Source organism: Cetorhinus maximus, chromosome 10 (genome assembly GCF_964194155.1).
Source record: "Cetorhinus maximus chromosome 10, sCetMax3.hap1.1, whole genome shotgun sequence".
Classification (NCBI taxonomy): domain Eukaryota; kingdom Metazoa; phylum Chordata; class Chondrichthyes; order Lamniformes; family Cetorhinidae; genus Cetorhinus; species Cetorhinus maximus.
The window spans coordinates 10,739,880-10,759,686 of NC_135888.1; the positions used below are offsets into that span (position 1 = coordinate 10,739,880).

General features: G+C 43.6%; 1 protein-coding gene across 6 annotated transcripts in view; it reads right to left on the reverse strand.

The window, feature by feature from the left end:
* The window catches only part of garnl3 (GTPase activating Rap/RanGAP domain like 3), a 421,640-nt gene that overhangs the window by 136,648 nt on the left and 265,185 nt on the right, over positions 1-19,807 (reverse strand). For all 6 annotated transcript variants that reach the window (XM_078549946.1, XM_078549944.1, XM_078549945.1 and 3 more), the window contains exons 5-10: positions 18,212-18,330; positions 14,396-14,460; positions 11,569-11,632; positions 10,701-10,727; positions 9,765-9,840; positions 7,594-7,692 (exon numbers count right to left, since the gene is read on the reverse strand). In XM_078549946.1, the coding sequence (XP_078406072.1) occupies positions 7,594-7,692; positions 9,765-9,840; positions 10,701-10,727; positions 11,569-11,632; positions 14,396-14,460; positions 18,212-18,330 (450 nt within the window). The remainder of the gene's footprint in view (positions 1-7,593; positions 7,693-9,764; positions 9,841-10,700; positions 10,728-11,568; positions 11,633-14,395; positions 14,461-18,211; positions 18,331-19,807) is intronic.

Genomic DNA, 19,807 nt, shown 5'->3' on the forward strand with positions numbered 1-19,807 from the left:
TGCCAGTCTTCAGCCAATTCGATTCACTCCACGTGATATCAAAAAAAGGCTGAAGGCACTGGATAGTGCAAAGGCTATGGGCCCTGACAATATTCCAGCAATAGTACTGAAGACTTGTGTTCCAGAACTTTTCGCGCCCCAGCCAAGCTATTCCAGTACAGCTACAACACTGGCATCTATCCAGCTATGTGGAAAACTGCCGAGGTATGTCCTCGGCACAAAAAGCAGGACAAATCCAACCCGGCCAATTACCGCCCCATCGGTCTACTCTGTATCATCAGTACAATAATGGAAGGGGCCATCAACAATACTATCAAGCAGCACTTGGTTAGCAATAACCTGCTCACTGACACCCAATTTGGGTTCCGCCATGATCACTCAGCTCCTGACCTCATTACAGCCTTTTATTCAAACATGGACAAAAGAGCTGAACTCCTGAGGTGAGGTGAGAGTGACTGCTCTTGACATCAAGGCCGCATTAGACCGTGTGTGGTGTCAAGGAACCCTAGCAAAACTGGAGTCAATGGGAATTGGGGGAAAATTCTCCACTGGTTGGAGTCATACCTAGCACCAAGGAAGATGGTTGTAGTTGTTGGAGGTCAGTCATCTCAGCTCCAGGACATCACTGCAGGAGTTCCTCAGGTTAGTGTCCTTGGCGCAACCATCTTCAGCTGCTTCATCAATGACCTTCCCTCCATCATAAGGTCAGAAGTGGGGATGTTCGCTGATGATTGCACAATGTTCAGCACCATTCGCCACTTTTCAGATACTGAAGCAGTCCATGTCCAAATGCAGCAAAACCTGGACAATATCCAGGCTTGGGCTGACAAAAGGCAAGTAACATTCATGCCACACAAGCGCCAGGCAATGACCATCTCCAATAAGAGAGAATCTAACCATCGCCCCTTGACGTTCAATGGCATTACTATTGCTGAATTCCCCACTATCAACATCCTGGGGCTTACCACTAACCAGAAACTGAACTGGACTAGCCATATAAATACTGTGGCTACAAGAGCAGGTCAAAGGCTAGGAATCCTGCGACAAGTAACTCACTCCTGACTCCCCAAAGCCTATCTATCATCTACAAGACACAAGTCAGAAGTATGATGGAATACTCTCCACTTGCCTGGATGAGTGCAGCTCCCACAACACTCAAGAAGCTTGACACCGTCCAGGCCAAAGCAGCCTCCTTGATTGGCACCACATCCACAAACATTCACTCCCTCCACCACCGACGCAAAGTAGCAGCAGTGTGTACCATCTCCAAGATGTACTGCAGGAATTCACCAAGGCTCCTTGGACAGCACCTTCCAAACCCACCACTACTACCATCTAGCAGGACAAGGGCAGCAGATAGATGGGAACACCACCACCTAGAAATTCCCCTCTAAGTCACTCACGATCCTGACTTGGAAATATATCGCCGTTCCTTCACTGTCATTGGGTCAAAATCCTGGAACTCCCTCCTGAACAGCACTGTGGGTGTAGCTAACACCACATGGACAGCAGCGGCTCAAGAAATCAGCTCATCACCACCTTCTCAAGGGCAACAAGGGATGGACAATAAATTCTAGCCCAGCCAGCGAAGCCTACATCCCATGAATTAATTTTTTAAAAGTCATGACGTGCCTGGATTCTTCAGCACAGCCAAGACCATTTACAGCCCAAGCACACAAGGACCTACCCCACAGAGCTAAGAATGGAGTGGTGCTCATCATGGAGAGAGAGAGAGTCAGTGCTCATTGAAAGGAGCACTTCGAGGGTTTCCTCAACCAAGACACAGTCCTTGACATGAGTGCCCTCGACCACATCCCACAGTATGCTAGCCGTCATCACCTCAGTACAATCCCAGACTGACATGAGGTTGAAAAGGCCATTCAACAGCTAAGAGCCAACAAGGCCGCTGGTGCAGACAGAATCCCTGCCAAAATACTAAAATAAGGCAGAGAAGTACCCTTGATACAAATACATGACTTCATCTCCCTCATCTGGAAGGAGGAGAGCATACCAGGGGATCTCCAAGATGCTGTAATTGTGACCATCTTCAAAAAAGGAAACAAGACCGACTGCAGTAACTATAGAGTGGTATCTCTGCTGTCTGCTACAGGGAAGGTGATTGCAAATATCCTTCTCAATTGCTTTCTCCCCGTGGCTGAAGAGCTCCTGCCAGAGTCACAATGTGGACTCCATCCATCAAGAGGCACACTGGACATGATCTTCACTGCAAGACAAGTCCAAGAAAAATGCAGAGGGCAACAGCCACCTCTATTCATGGCTTTGACCTCACAAAGGCCTATCAACCGGGAGGGATTGTGGGGCATCCTCCTCAAATTTGGCTGCCCGCAGAATTTCATCGCCATCCTCCACGTGCTACACAATGGCATGCAAACTGTGATCCTTACCCACGGATCTGTCACAGACCCAATACGATTGCAAACTGGATCGAGCAAGGCTGTGTCATCGCACCAACACTCTTTTCCATCTTCCTCGTTACAAAACTCCACCCCATCTCCATGAAGCTCCCCACCGGAGTGGAGATACCCCACAGGACAAGTGGGAAACTATTCAAACTACAACGCCTCCATTCCAGAACCAAGGTCGCCCCAATCTCTGACATCGAACTGCAGCACTCTGATGATGCTTGCAGATGATCACACTCAGTGGCCAAGCTCCAAACTATCGACGCATTCACAGAAGCGTATGAAAGAATGGGCCTTAGGCTAAACATCCAGAAGGCAAAGGTCCTCTCCCAGCCTGCTCCTGCTGCACAACACTGCTCCTCGACTATCAAGATCCACAGTGAACCATTGGACAACACTGGTCATTTCTCATACCTTGGAAGCCTCCTCTCAGTGAGGGCAGACATTGACGATGAAACTCAACATCACCTCAAGTGTGCCAACACAGCCTTCGGCCATCTGAGGAAAAGAGTGTTTGAGACAAGGGCCTCAAACCTGGCACCCAGCTCATGGTCTACAGGGTTGCAGTGCTACCTGCCGTCCCATATGGATCAGAGACGTGGACAACATACAGCAGACACCTTAACTCCCTGGAGAAATATCACCAAGAAGCCTCCGCAAAATCCTGCAAATTCAATGGCAGGATCAACGCTCCGATATCAGTTTCCTCTCTCAGGCCAACATCCCCAGTGTCGATGCACTGGCTATGGTTAATCAGCAACGTTGGGCGAGCCGCAACATCCTCATGCCTGATTCAAGACTCCTAAAACAAGCTCTCTACTCCGAGCTGCGTCACAGCAAGCGGTTAACCAGGAGGGCAGAGGAAATGTTTCGGGACATCCTCAAAGCCTCCCTGAAAAAGCGCAATATCCCCCAGTTTGTGGGAATCTCTTGTTCGAGACCGCCCAAACTGGAGAAGAAGCATCCGCAAAGGTGCCAACGTTTCAAACATCTCTGTCAGGCCCAGGTGGAGGCCAAGCGGAAGGAGTGTACCAAAATCCAAGCGTGCCACCCAGCCGCCTCATCAAACACTATCTAAATAGTCGTTTGGTGGTACAGGGCTTGAGTATTGCTGAAATAAAGAGACATGTCTAAGCTTTTCTCTTGCACTCATCAGGGCACTCACAAGAATACCAATGTAAGGGGGAAACAACAATTTATACTTTATGTGAAGAGAGTGCTGATTGGTCGGCAGGTAGCATTGCCATGAAGAATGTACCACTGATGGTGATTGACAGTTAACTGCCAAACATTGCTTGAAATTTAAACCAGGCAGCTTGACTGTGATTGGTCAAGGCATTGCCCTAAGGAATGAGTCAGCGAATGGCTGTCATTTATTTTGTTTAATTGAAACAGGCACAATGTATATATTCTTTCTGTCTGCAAAGAACAGGGCCCTGTGTATTAAGCTACAATTGTTTCAACTAAACAAAATAAGTGACAGCCATTCACTGACTCATTCCTCAGGGTAAAGTGACAGCCATTCACTGACTCATTCCTCAGGGTAATGCCTTGACCAATCAGGGTCTAGCTGCCTGGTTTAAATTTCAAACAATGTTTGGCAGTTAACTGTCAGTTAAGTGGTGCATTCTCCACACATACATACAAACATACGAATTAGGAGGAGTAGGTCACTCGGCCCCTCAAACCTGCTCGGCCATTCAATAAGCTCATGGCTGGTCTGAATGTAACCTCAACCCCACATTCCTGCCTGATAACCATTCACCCCCTAGTTAATCAAGAATCTATCTAGCTTTGCCGTAAAAATATTCAAAGGCTCTGCTTCCACCGCCTTTTGAGGAAGAGAGCTCCAAAGACACACAACCCTCTGAGAGAAAAGTTTTCTCCCCAATTCTGTCTTAAATGAGTGACCCCTTATTTTTAAACAGTGACCCCTATTTCTAGGTTCTCCCACAAGAGGAAACCTCCTTTCCCTGTCCACCCTGTCAAGACCCCTCAGGATCTTAAAGGTTTCAATTAAGTCGCCTCTTACTCTTCTAAATTCCAGTGGATACAAGCCTAACCTGTCCAGCCCTTCCTCATGGGACAACCTGCCCATTCCTGCTATTAGTCTAGTAAACCTTCTCTGAACTGCTTCAAATGTATTTGCATCTTTCTTTAAATCAGGAGACCAGTACTGTACACAATACTCCAGATGTGGTCTTACAACTAAAGCAAAACCCCCCTACTTTTGTAATCAATTCCCCTCACAATAAACAATAACATTCTATTAGCTTTCCTAATTACCTGCATACTAGCTTTTGTGATTCATGCGCTAGGATCCCTCCGAATCTCAGAGCTCTGCAATCTCTCACCATTTAGATAATATGTTGCTTTTTTATTCTTCCTGCCAAGATGAACATTTGCCCACATTATACTCCATTTGCCAGATCTTTGCCCACTCACTTAACCTATCACTTCGTAGCCTCCTTATGTCCTCTTCACAATTTACTTTCCTACCTATATTTGTGTTATCAGCAAATTTAGCAACCATTCCTTCGGTCCCTTCATCCAAGTCATTTATATACGTTGCAAATAGTTGAGTCCCCAGCACTGATCCCTGTGGCACAACACTCGTCACATCCTGCCAACCAGAAAAAGACCCATTTATGCCAACTCTCTGCTTCCCGTTAGCTAACCAATCTTCTATCGATGCCAACATGTTACCCCCTACACCATGAGCTTTTAGTTTCTGCAATAACGTTTGATGTGGAACTTTATCAACTGTCTTCTGGAAATCTAAGGACAGTACATCCACCAGTTCCCCTTTATCCACAGCACAGGTGACTCCTTCAAAGAACTCCAATAACATGATTTCCCTTTTACAAAACCATGTTGATTACGCCTAACTGCCTTGAGTTTTTCTAAGTGCCCTGTTTTAACATCTTTAATAATAACTTCTAACATTTTTCCTATGACAGATGTTAGGCTAACTGACCTGTAATCTCCTGCTTTCTGTCTCTATCCCTTTTGGAGTAGAGGAGTTACATTTACTATTTTCCAATCTATTGGAACCTTCCCCGAGTCTAGGGAATTTTGGAAAATTAAAACCAATGCATCATCTATCTCACTAGCCACTTCTTTCAAGACCTTAGGGTGAAGTCCATCCGGACCTGGGGGTTTGTCAGTTCGCAGCCCCGACAATTTGCTCAATACTACTTCCTTGGTGACTGTAATTTTCCCTCCCTTCCATTTCTTGATTTACAGCTACCTCCAGGATGTTACTTGTGTCCTCTATAGTGAAGACCGAAGCAAAATACCTATTTAGTTCATCCGCCATCTCCTTACTTTCCATTATCAATTTCCCAGATGTACTTTCTATAGGACCAACGCTCACTTTGTTAACTCTTTTCATATTTAAATATCTATAGAAACTCTTACTATCTGTCTTTATATTACTAGCTAGCTTTCTATCATACTCTAATTTTTCCCTCCTTATTCATCTTTTTGTCATTCTTTGCTGTTCTTTATATTCTTCCCAACGGCAACGCCACTTGCCAACCAATCAGCACTCTCTTCTCACAAAGTATAAATTGTTGTTTTCCCCTTATATTGGTATTCTTGTGAATGTCCTGATGAGTGCAAGATGAAAAGCTTAGACATGTCTCTTTTTTCAGCAATACATACATTATATGTCCCACCTGTGGCATAGTGTGTGGATCCAGCATTTTATTTTTTAGTCACCTAAGGACCCACAACCCTGGAGTGGAAGAAAAGTCATCCTCGGCCCCAAAGGACTGCCCAGGAAGAAGCAAGTAAGGTAGGTTAAAATGGCTTCTCTGACTTTGTTTAGAACCATCTCATTGCTTTGGGAAGAACAGAAACCTGACTCGAGAGGTTCAGAAAGTAGCTTGTGAGAAAGGTGGATGTGGATATTGGAGCTGGTGACAGCATGTTTTCAGACCTTGGATAGGAAACGGAGGTTGGAGATGGGGTGGCAGCTAGGAAACGGTAGAGGAGCCAAGGCTGTCTTTTTGGGGAGGCAGGGTATGGATGAAAGCAGGTTTTAAAGATAAGGGACAGTTCCTGAGGTGAGGAAGCCATTTCAAACACCGGTTAAAACAAGGGCCAGGAAATTAGGTTAGGTGATGAGGAGTTCCGAAGGAATGGGATTGCGAAAGCAGAAGGGGACCATGTTAGAGATGAGCTTGGGGAGAGCAGGGTAGCAGGGAGACTGAAAGAGCAAGAGAAAGAGAGAGACAAAGGCACAGAGAAAGAGAGAGAGGAATCGAGAGGGATTAAGAGAAATAGAGAGAGAAAGATAGAGAGAAAGAAAATCAGGCCTATGTTGTTTTGGCCTCACTTCAATCCAGTCACATTTTGAGGGTCTGTGGACCATACTGGAGCCACATAAAATTACTGCTGGCATATTTTAAGAGTGCAAGAGAACAAAAATGTGTATTTGTACTTATGAGAGAGGATGTATTTTTGGAGAGTACATGGCCAGAACTTTCCACCTCTGTGTCTCCCATCCATTAAAGCAATTGGGAGAAACCATAGACTGGTGAGCCTGTGTGTGTGTGTGTGTGCATGTGTATATTTGTAGAACAGTGACAGAGTTATAGTAATGGATCATACATGTGTTCACGAGAGAGAGAGAGATTTGCAGAGAAGATACTGCAGTCTGCATCAATTAGAGTCAGCTGCTCATTATGAATAATGTATATGTTGCTGTAAATTGCTGAGCACAATGGTAATCTTGTTTTAACCCAATACCCTCTGATTGGACATGAAGGTAGGGATCAGTCTCAAGAACATATTGCATTGCCCTGCCCAAGACAAACAATGAAAATGGACTGAGGTCTGGCTTCTGCCAAACCACAGCAAGCCAAGGATAGAGATCATTTACACAAATAACCAGATAGAGTACAAATGGACAGGAATACATAGACAGGGTTTATGTATTCCAGAGATAGAAAGTTATATTTTCAGTCAAATGGCAGTCCAGATCCAGAGCAGTGTAAACAGACAGTAGATGTTTAGTGTATCATACCTTTTAGGCATCTGATATTTAGAATGAGGCCCTGCAACGTTTAATAAACCAGTTATATTGGAGGCAAACTGTTTACCTGCCTCATTAGATGTCCTTTCTTATTTGTTATTTTGTTCTGAATTTTAGTCCAATTCTTACTTTTAGTGTCAAGTCCTCCTCTGTACCCAATCCAGCCCCTCAATGTAATTGTTTCACCCATGAGATTCAGAAACTTCTGAAAACTTTCACTCCCAGTTTCTGTAAGAGAAAAACAGAAGAGGGTGCTAAGTGGATTACAGCAACACTCCATGAAATATTCTAGACATTCCATAATGATACCCAACTCTGGAAGCACAGATTTCAACCATTTGGCATAGTTTTCCCTCTCCCGAGCTGTGTAAATAACCCAACCACACTAATCTTCCGTAAATAAACTGGAAGGAAGGGAATGGCCAGGCAATTAGCAATGCTCTCTGTGAGGTGACAACCCATGTGAGGCCCCTCGAGGCACACACCTATGACTTGCAGCCTACAGACCTTCAGAGTCCTTCACCCTCCCATGACATGATTTATATTGTAGTCTGCTGCCCATCTAAAGCAGGCAGATTCACAATATTTTTGTCATAAGCCTGTGACTTGCTTAAGGAACATCCCTATGAGACTTAGTGTGACCAATACAAATAAATATTTTAAAAGACTCCAACAGAAATGCAAAATATTGAATCGTGAACAGTTTTTAAATTTATACCGAATCTGCTTGATGACTTTCCTGAACTAATGGCCAATAATTGTTGTGCATTCAATTTTGCAGTCTCGTTGACTTGTTGGCTGGGTTCAAAGATTTTAAATGGGGCCTAGTAGTGTGGAAACCTCTGGACTGCTGGAACCTGCAGCTGAGACAAAGATCTGTATAGTCCGGTCTCTCGACAATTCTACTGGGCCCAAACAAGCATAGTACAGAGAGACTACAGGAAAAAAAAGTGGGGAAAAAATACGTATATTATCTCTCTCTCCCTATCCCAAATCGACCCATGTGACTAGCTACCAAAGACCCCCAGCCGTCATTCCCAAAAACATGGAGACGATATTTGAAGCAACACTGGGGGCATTGCGGGTTGGGGGGTGTGGGAGGGATGAAGGGTGGGGGACTTTGGGAAGGGGGAGGAGGGGAGGTAGAATTGGCACCAGCAAAAAAGGTGGCATGGGGAAATTGAGAGATTGGCCCAAGTGTTATAACAGGCCCTTATAAAGGGAATTCCAGAGCTTAGGATCTTGGCAGCTACAGGTATGGCTGCCAATGCTGGAGCAATTAAATTAAGAGGCCAGAATTAGAGAAGCGCAGATATCTGCAGCACCTCTATGTAGGGTTGTTTGCCTCAGTTGTGGGTTGTGAGGAGTGAAATCACTTATCAAAATACAGTGGCGATGATGATACCAGCTGAAAATAAAGTGGCTAATTTTTAATGTAAAATAATCTGTGATCAACTGCACTTGGCTTTGAAGCCTCTAATTTTGAAATTCCTCCATTTTGTTTCCTAGGTAACAAGCAAAATGGCATTCCTGATATCTAGAAAACCGTTCAGAAATGTGCGGCAAACAAGGAAAATTTCATATTTATTACACCAGCACTAATTACAAAGAACCTTAACAATTGTGATTGATAAATGACTTAATAGTTTTCTTTATAAAATAATAAACTGAACAGTTTAAATAGATCAAGACAAACACATACTGAGTTAATCCACTGCAGCATGGAAAAATAGATCGGATGGTTTATTTACACCGTCACTGAATTCAATATGCCAGCCCACCTACAGGTGGCAGTGTTGAGCATCCACCATTGTTTCCAGCAGAAAGTGGGCACCCACGATGGGAGCCTGTCCCTACCACTTTCATCCACCCAGAAACTGATCCACAATTGATGCTGGAGGCTCAGATAATCTGGGTCCATTGCACGGCCATGCGAAAGAGCAGGAGAGCATGACCAATTGGATAGTTCCATCAAAGAGCTGGGACAGGCAATGACGGGCTAAATGGCCTCTCCCTGCACCGTATGGCTCTACAATTTGTCCCTTTTTATTAAACCAATTCTCCATCCTGTCGAAGTTTGGGTTGATTATAATCAGCATAGGATAATAATACAGCCACGATGGGCTGGATGGCCTCCTTCTGATTGGTACCGGCCTTTGATGCTATAAGAGCTCCAGCCGGAACAAAGGAAAAATTGGTGCAGCAACGATCAGCTTGTAATAACATCGGTTAAATTGAAACTCAACCCTCACGAGTTATGTAAGCAGTTAAAACATGCGCACAGACGCACAAATACTTACCATTGCTAAACATTTCATCGTCTGTCAGTTGGCCATCTTTAGCATACAGAACTCCAAATTTAAAATTCACCGACCCCTAATCAGACAAAAACCATTCGGAAATGTGCAGCAAATAAAGAAAATTTCATATTTATTACACCAGTACTAAAAATGGAGAAACTTAACAATTGTGATTGATAAATGCCTTAATAGTTTTCTTTACAGGGTTCTAAACTGAGCAGTTTAAATAGATCAAGATAAACACATACTGATCTAATTCATTGCAGCATGGAACCGTGACATTTACAGAAGAGAATTTTCCAAACTAGGAGCCCATTCCATCCAGAACAGCTCATCGTGCTGCATTTTATCCTAGTATAATATGGTCATTAGAAACCACATGAGGAAAATATGCTGGCTCTTTGCTAGAACAATCCAAAACTGTCATCCTTGTACTCCCTCTGCCCTCCTTTACTCTGTCCACCCTCCTGTACCCCCTCCGTCCTCCTTTACCCTGTCCACCTTCTGCCCTCCTGTACCACACTTCATCCTCCTGTACATCCTTCACCCTTCTGTACCCCTCTCTGCCTTCCTGTACCTCCTTCCACCCTCCTGCACCCCTTTCCACCCTCCTGCACCCCTTTCCACCCTCCTGTACCCCATCCACCTTCCTGTATCTCCTTCAACTTCCTATGCGCCCCCCGCAACATTCCTGTACCCCCTTTGCCCTCCTGTATCCCCCTGCCCTTCCGTACCCCGCTCTGCCTTTTTGTAGCCCCCTCTGCCTTCCCGTACCCGCTCAGCCCTCCTGTACCCCCCTCCACAACCCTGTCCATTCTTTTCCCCTCGCTGTTTTCTACTAAAATCCATGCACGGTTTTAAAACAGTGTGGTCATAGCCACTCCTGTAGGTAGTTAGCAATTTCTACCGGATAACAGTGCTTTACATTACACTCACCTCCTGTTCTTCTAACACCAGTAAGTCCTGTCAAGCACAATAACAAGGGTATTAGTTGCTTGCATCATAATTCCTGTTTAGATGAGTGAAGGTTGTTAACTTGTTGTAGTCTCCACTCAACCATACCCAAGCACTGTGGCAGGTGGAGAATGTCATGAGCAAAGAGGAGTGGGGAGTCATGGGTCAGCCTAGGCTGGAGGACCAACAAACTGGCAGAGTTGGTTAGGTGGAAGGCTACCGATCATCTGGTTTGGGGCAGGAGAGTACCATTATTCATTGGCTGTCTGAGAAGTCAGCTTGTCAAAACTCTACTTTTAAAATGGACGTCTGTTTCACATTACCCACCTTCCCCATCCACGTACTACTATGTTTGATAATGTGGAACCGTTATTGACTATTAAAATTTTCAATTAATTTATCATCAGCTGCAAAGAAAAAAAGCAAAGAACTGAAGCCGTGAGTCTGTTGTCCTGCCTCTGTTCAGTTTATACTTGGCAATAGATTGTAGCTCTCATGGACTGGATTAATTTGATCACAAACTGGTCTCTAAGTGACTAACTTCAATAGGCCTAAACTAAAAGTTAATAAGTTCCATTGCTGCATAGCCCAGGTTATTAATGTTTAACGTTTAGAATCCAAGAACACAAAAATGGCTACTTAATTAAATACAGAATTGTCAAATTTGGACTTGATTGATACAAGGACACCGCTCTCCAAATAACATTAACCCTTAAATGTTTTGCAGTAATAAGGAGATAAACCCCTAGAGTGCAGGTAAATTTCATTTCAAAAAGCAAATTATATTCAAAATATTTGCTACAAAAACCACAACAGTCAAAAAATGTTGCTTTAACAAACTGAGTCCTACCTTTTGTATTTCTGCATTAAAAATTTCCCTGGGCCCCTTTTCAAATTTATCAAGGTTCATGGCACTGTAAAACAATTTGAAAGTTGATGAGATTGTTCAAAGCGATTTATGTCACATGGGCCATTTCTTCCAAATACCACGGCAGCCATTCACACAACAGGACAATGCATTCCTACATCTCCCCACCGATTTCATTCAGCTCAGACTGTGGATGCTCCTGGAGCGAATGATCAGGTTACTCCCAGGGCATCCTAACCGATGGACGCATTACTGCTCAATTTACTTGATCCCAGAATTAAGATTTCCCTCCCTAGCCATATTTTGAGCTCTCTGTAAGACTGAAATTATATGATTTGTGTGTCTGGGGAAGAACTGGCTGTAAAATGTTTTCCCTGCAGGTAGCACAAAAAGTAAAATTGCAAAATGCTTTCAGTGCCATCGTTGCAGCAGTGTGTGTAGCAGCTGCTGTTGGTGTTAAGCCAGGCCCTGCTAATACTTGGTTGAGTACATATACCTCTTCTAGTGATCTGACTGTTTAAAATTAGCATATTATTTTCTGGCATGTAGCAAACAATGGCAGAAGCCATGGTGTATAGAAGTAAAATTATGGAACAGGAACTACATCAATTTCTGCAAGGAAGGGAACAGGCACAAGGGCCTTGACCAGGTCTATGACCTCTCTAAACCTCAGATCACCCAAACTCTGCTGCTCAATTCTACATTGTTCACCTCTGTGCTCAGTGCCCTGCTCAGGACCGGCTCCTGGTCCTCCAATGCATCAAAGTCAAAATTCTCATCTTTGTCTTCAAATCTCTCCATGGCTTCATTCAACCCTTTGTCTGTAACCTCCTCCAGCCCTATAAATTTTCAAAAACTTGGAATTCCTCCAAGTCTGGCTTCTTGTGTAGCCCCTACTCTCTCTGTCCAACCATTGATGGTTGTTCATTTAGTCATTTAGACTCTAAGGTCCCTAAAGGATGTGAAGGCATTAGGGATGGTACAGAAAAGATTTACAAGTATGGTTCCAGGGATGAGGAACTCCAGCAATGAAGATATATTGGAGAAGATGGGTCTGTTCACCTTGGAGAAGAGAAGATTAAGAGGAGGTCTGATTGAGGTATTTAAAATCATGAGGGATCTGGATAGAGTAGTTAGGGAGAAAGTGTTCCCACTGGTGGAAGGATCGAGAACCAGAGGACTCCGATTTAAATTGATCAGCAAAAGAATCAACAGTGACAAAAATAATTTATTTTTAAGTGGTGAGTGGTTAGGGCCTGGAATGTGTCAATATCTTATTAATTACATTGTTAAGGTTTAACGGCAATTACATTGTTAAACAGGTGATGGGTATTTGTACAACTATAAATGGGGATAGCTGGGACACTGGATGTTGGAGTAGTGTTGACTGTAGACTAAGTCAATAAACTCTCTCCAGTAAAGAAAGCAGCTGTGTCTTTGTTTTAACTTCACCAACCAGCATGGGTCTGAATAAGAGAATGCACTGCCTGAGATTGTGATGGAGGCAGATTCAATCGAGACCTTCAAATAGAATTGAATCATGATCCGAAAAGAAAAGATTTGTAGGGCTATGGACAAAAGGTGGGAGAGCAGGGTGAGGTGGGTTGCTCTTACAGAGAACTGACACAAACATGACAGGACAAATGGCCTCTTTATGTGCAATAACCACTCTATTATTCCATTATATGAAAGTTCTCTGTCTTTCCCCTTCCTTCCATTGCAATAAGGCATTCTTAAAACTCAGCTCTTTTGGTCAGCCCTCCTGGTATCTTGTTCTTTAGATCGACACCCATTTTTGTCTATTCACCCTCCTTTGAAAGGACTTGGGATGTTTTTCTACATCAAAGGCACCATTTAAAGGCAAGTATTATTTCAATCGTTCATCTCACTCAAGTCTCTCGCCCTCTCTTCCCCTGACCCCTTTATCTCTTCTGTGTCTTGAACTTCTCCAGGCCCAAGCGAATGACATTCTGGATGGGGTTTTGTCTGGAATCACTCCAAACACCTCACACTCTTCATTTACACTACTAAATGAATCAATGTGGAAAACCTGGATTGAGGCATTTTCCCAGGGGATTTAACTGCACTGCTATCCCACATATTAGGATAAAATCATCCTCAGAAAAATATTTTAATAACTATTAAATGCATGCACTTGAACATGGAAGTATATGTGGGCGTGGACTATTTTTATTGCTTGTTATAACAGACATTGGTCAGGATTTTACGACCCCATTGTAGTGGGACCCGCCACAGGAGATTCGGTGGCCCAAACAGAAGTCCATTGACTTTTGGTGGGACTGGACGATCCTGGCGACAGGTGGGGCTGGAAAATGCCACTCATTATCTATTACTTAACAGGGGACCCTCAGGGCTCTTGGCATTCCTAAGGGTGGCCTAAATTATGCAGTTGGCCGGCTTGGGATAGGCACCAAGGTCGTCAGGCTGCTGTTTTTCTGCCTGTCATAGAATTAAAATCAGGCCCAATTCTGTGTAAGTAAATGGCTGTTGGGTGAGTGAAATTCTCGTTCATCATGTTACCTACCTGTCGGTGATACTGATGTGTAGTCCTAAACTGGCAATCTCACCAGCAGGAGGCAGAAGAGTCACTCCCGCTGTATAAGATAAGGTAATTAGCCATAGTCCACAAGGGACCACATACATCTCTCTCTCTGTATAAGCATTGTGTGAGATGCTGCACTCCAGTAAAGTATGATGCTCGATCCCACAATGGGTGTGAAAGCTGGTTAAGGTAATCCAATAATAGCAGGAAAAGTCAACTATCAGAGACCCAAGATTCCACACTTACCTTAAAATAGATTTGACAGAAAGTGTTTTTGTAGGGCTATAAGGAAGGCATATTTTCTGTGTACCCTGTGAAAAGAAAAAGAAAAGTCTATAAATAACGTCTTTCAGAAAATTTCTAAAATTTTATTTCATTTATTAGAAGCCACTGTCTTTTGACCTTTTCACCTTCTACTAATAACTTTAATTCACAGAAAGTAAATCTCACTGATGAAAGCACTTGGACTACAAGTGTCAGTCACTGGATCAAATTGACCCACGTAAGATCAATGTAAGAGCCCAGAGGATGATAGGACTATTAGAAGCAGTTCTGATCATAATGAGACTTTTCAATATTGCTCACCAAAAAAAATTTTTGAACCTGACCTGAACAATCAGATGACCAAAGTAACTGAAAACGAGTAAAAGATAAATTTAGTTGGCTTCCCTGCGTGCCACCATTCTTTCCCTCCAGCTCCCAGGTGTAGACTGTCAAAATGTGTACCATCTTCTTCCTAAAGCTGCCCTTTGGATCATGGACCAGAACTTAGCAGGTCAGTTAAGATCTGGTCTTTAGGACTTCCACCGGGTCCCTTGATCACCTGTAGTAGCTTCATTAGGAAGTCAGCAGTGATGTATGCAGCAGCCATTCACATGTTTCTAAGGGTGAGAGGTTGATCATCTTGTTGGTTTCCTGACAAAGTTACAGCTGGACAGCAGGACAACGCTGGTGTAACTTCCAAATCCTAATCTTTCAGTTGGTCTACACATATGAAGAAGTCCACAGTCACCAATGCCCTCTTAGGGCATGGTACCTGAAGGAGGAGGAGAAGACGTCTAAAGTGATTTACGGATAAGCTGCTCATCCCTTCCACAGCGGAGAAACTCCCACTTCACGTGTCCTTTGATAGGCTGGCTAGAAACTATCAGTGAGAGGAACCCAATGGTGAATCTACAACTTGCCATTCCGTGGCATTTTCCCATCTCCTTCCTTCTTTTCAGTTCTGCTTTTTTCATGCTTAACTGAGCATCCGTGCTGTGAAAGAAGGGCAAGAGTAGGCCTTGAGCCTGTATCACCCTTCACATTACTGCTGAACTGCACTTTAACTCCATCTACCAACCTTGGTTTCGTAGGCCTTAATAGCCATACGGAGCAACGATGGAGCATAGTGTTCCCCTTATTTAACCAACAGCGGGGGGCTCATTATCCACCTTAAAAATAGCGAACAAATTTACGGAAAATTGGCTAACTAGCTAAATTCTATGCAAATAACCATCACTTAAAGTAAAGCTTTCTGTGTTAGTATTCAGGACTTTGCATGTTGTAGGAGAAGCCAGAATATAATACCTGACATTCAGTTCACTGTAGCAGTGTGCAGCAAAAAGCTGCTACTGCACAAACTGAAGAAAAATATTGAGGGTGTAGCAGGACTGGCCAACTCCAGGACCCACGCACTGGTGGGAAACAGCTGTTCCTAACCACAGTGTCAAAACACATCACTTAGAACAGAAGCGCTGCCCGGTGTGGGAACAGGCTGTAACTTGAACCCTCGCTGAACCTTATATTACATCAAACTCTGGGAGCTTTGTGAAACTGTCGCTGCAAATCAAAGAGGGATTTTCTCCTTTGATTGGAGTCTAGCTTTGAAAAAAAATATAAACAACTCAAATTATATGGATTCCTGTGCAGTTCCTGCCAGTATCTCTCCCAACCAAATCATTAATGAAATGATTTTCTATTCCACAGGTCCTTATTTGTGGAAAAACATGGGTACGTTTTTTTTAAGAACTTAGACCTCAAACTGCAGCACTAGCCTCAAATTGACAAATTGGGCCATTGAAAAGTGATACCACCTCTTAAGAAACTTACATCATATTACATAGTATCCATATAGCAGAAACAGGCCTTTTAGCCCATTGGGTCCATGCCAGTGTTATGCTCCACACGCCCTTCCTTCCAGCATTCGTCTTTATCTAACCTTATCGACATATCCTTTATTCTTTTTGTCCTCGTGCATTTATGTAGCTTCCCCTTAAATGCATTCATGCCCATCACCTCAGCCAATCCTTGTGTAACCATTCTCTGGGTGAAGAACTTCCTCTAAAATTCACTATTAGGTTTATTAGTGACTATCTTATAGATATAGTCCCTAGTTCTGGGTGACCTTTCATCATGTTCAGCTGAAGGGTCATCTTGACCTGAAACATTAACTCTGTTTCTCTCCACAGATGCTGCCCGACCTGCTGAGTACTTCCAGCAATTGTTGTTTTTATTTCTGAGATCCAACATCCGCAGTATTCTGCTTTTGCCCTAGTTTTGGCCTGCCTGCAAGTGGAAACATCTTTTTTTTCATACATTCACGGGATGTGGGCTTTGCTGGCTTGGCCAGCATTTATTACCCATCCCTCACTGCCCTTGAGAAGGTGGTGGTGAGCTGCATTCTTGAACCGCTGCAGACCACGTGGGGTAGGTACACCCACAGTGCTGTTAGGAAGGGAGTTCCAAGATTTTGACCCAGCGACAGTAAAGGAACGGCAATATATTTCCAAGTAAGGATGGTGAGTGACTTGGAGGGGAACTTCCAGGTGGTGGTGTTCCCATCTATCTGCTGCCCTTGTCCTTCTAGGTGGTAGTGGTCGTGGGTTTGGAAGGTGCTGTCTAAGGAGCCTTGGTGAATTCCTGCAGTGCACCTTATATGTGGTACACACTGCTGCCACTGTGCGTCGGTAGTGTGAGGGAGTGAATGTTTGTGGATGTGATGCCAATCAAGCGGACTACTTTGTCCTGGATGGTGTCCAGCTTCTTCAGTGTTGTAGGAGATGTACTTATCCAGGCAAGTGGGGAGTATTCCATCACATTCCTGACTTGTGCCTTGTGGATGGTGGACAGGCTTTGGGAAGTCAGGAGGTGAGTTACTTATCGCATAATTCCTAGCCTCTGACCTGCTCTTGTAGCCACAGTATTTATATGGCTAGTCCAGTTCAGTTTTTGGTCAATGGTAACCCCCAGGATGTTGTTAATGGGGGATTCAGTGATGTTCAGCGATAATCTTCCCTACCTCTGTCTTGTCATTCCCTTTCATTATCTTGAAGGCCTCTATCATATCACCCCTCCTTTTCTATTTTACAGAGAAATGATCCCCAGCCTGTTCAATCTTTTCAATACTACTCGTGAGTGCAAACTAAGGTTCTATATAAGTTCAACATAACTTCTTTGCTTTTCAATACTATCTCACTTGAAATGCACTTCTCGAAGTTTGATTAGCTTGCCAATTATGTCTCCCCTTTCTGTCTTAAATGGCTTTATAGAGTTTCTGATCCCGTCTTTAAATGTCATGTCCACCATAATAAATAGAGAAAATGCTGGAAAAACTCAGACCTCTGAAGAAGAGTCATACGAACTCGAAATGTTAACTCTGTTTCTCTCTCCACAGATGCTGCCAGACCTGCTGAGTTTTTCCAGCATTTTCTGTTTTTATTTCAAATTTCCAGCATCCGCAGTACTTTGCTTTTATTTTAGTGTCATGTCCACCATGTTGGTCTCCTTGGTCCCAATATGGATACTGATGTACAAGCTCTGAAAAAGAACTCAGGTAACAATGCAGCTTTACTGGAATGGAGCTGGATTGACATGTTAAACTGTATAGATAATAGGCAGTAATTTTCAAAGAGTATTGCTTTGAAAAGATACTTCAACTGATTTTAATTTGAAAGCATTTGAAATGTAGATGGAGCAAGAGCTGCCTTCCTCCAAAAGTGGCTTTGTGCCGTTACGAAAATGACCACAACTGCACAATTTTGAATGAGCCCAAATAATGAAGGTGCACCAATCACCACTTACTGTTTTTTTCCAGAGAATTGCGCGGTACTGTGGTACACGTTGATTGTTTTGGTCAGAAAGGACAACTGAAAGAAAGAAAGGATTCCTTTCTGTGTCTGTACCTACATAATTCTGATGAACTGCAAAGAAAAAAAAAAACAAGAAAAATATAAACAGCTTGGTTCAAGTTGGAATAGCAAATTTTAAAGTAGCACATAATATGGCAGAATGTTCAGATACACCATCATACTTTAACACAACAGGTGGTTTGGTGAATTCTAATAGAAGGAAATAGCTCCCAGGTTGTACTGATTTGTATCATGCAGAGTAATAATACTGGGACAAGAGCTGCTTTTTTATGCCCATGTTACTGTGGATTTTCATTGCCTTACAGCAATGGCACCTCACCTTTGGCACGAAAAACAGCATTTCTTCTCATGAGGTACACAATGAATAATGTGAACATTGTGGAATGGGAAAGTAGGTTAAAAGGTAAGATGTAGAGAAGCAGTGGTCGCCATTTAAGGAGATATTTCATAACTCTCAAAAAAGATATATCAAGAAAGAAAGACTCCATGGGTAGAATTCCTCCCTCCCCCCCCAACCCGGCCGTCGGGGGGGCAGGGTGGTTGTGCGGGGGCGGGCGCAGGCCCGATTGGCACCCCCGGACGGGTCCACACTGCCATTTTACATGGGCGGGCCGCATGACACGTGCCCGGAAGCGCTGTGCGCTCCCTGTGCGGGCAGTTGGGGGAGGGGTGGGGGGTTCCCCGAGTGGGGAGTGTGCTCTTTCGCACAAGCGCGCAGAAATCTCCCTGAGGCACAGAGGTGCATCAAGGAGATTAGTTTACAGTTTCTAAAGTTTAATAAAGGAGAAAAAAATCTTTAGGCCATGTCCCCTCTCATGAGCTGGGACACGTGTATTAATTATATTAAAAATTTTTCCAAGATTTCAAACCCTCCCGCCGAACTGAAAATCTAAATGACGCGCAGTGACATTGGGAAGCACACCCAATGTCACCCCTACCACCCCCACGTCATTTTATGCCTCAGCGAGCGGGCCCCGCCCCCGCTCTCCGAGCCGAAAATTCTCTCCCATGAGGGGTGCACCATCTGTGGCTAACTAAGGAAATTAAGGATGGTATCAAATTAAAAGAAAAGATGCCGCAAAGATTATGGCAGGCCAGAAGACTAGGAACATTTTAGAAACCAGCAAAGGGCAACTTAAAAAAATAATAAAGAGGGAGAAATTGGATTATGAGAGAAAACTATCAAGAATTATAAAAACAGATAGTAAAAGCTTCTACAGAAAATGGAAGGAAAAGAGTTGCTAAAGTGAACTTTGGTCCCATGGAGTATGAGACTAGGGAATGAGTAATGGGAAACAAGGAAATGGTAGAGACTTTGTACAAGTATTTTGTATTCTACCTTCACGGTAGAGGACACAAAAAGCATCCTAAGAATAGCAGAAAATCAAGGGGGGAAAAGGAGGAATTTAACACAATCACAATCGTTACAGAGAAAAGTATAAGGAAAACTAATGGGACTAAAGGCTGACAAGTTCCCTGGGCCTGATGGCCTGTATCCTTGGGTCTTAAAAGAGGTGGCTGTAGTGAT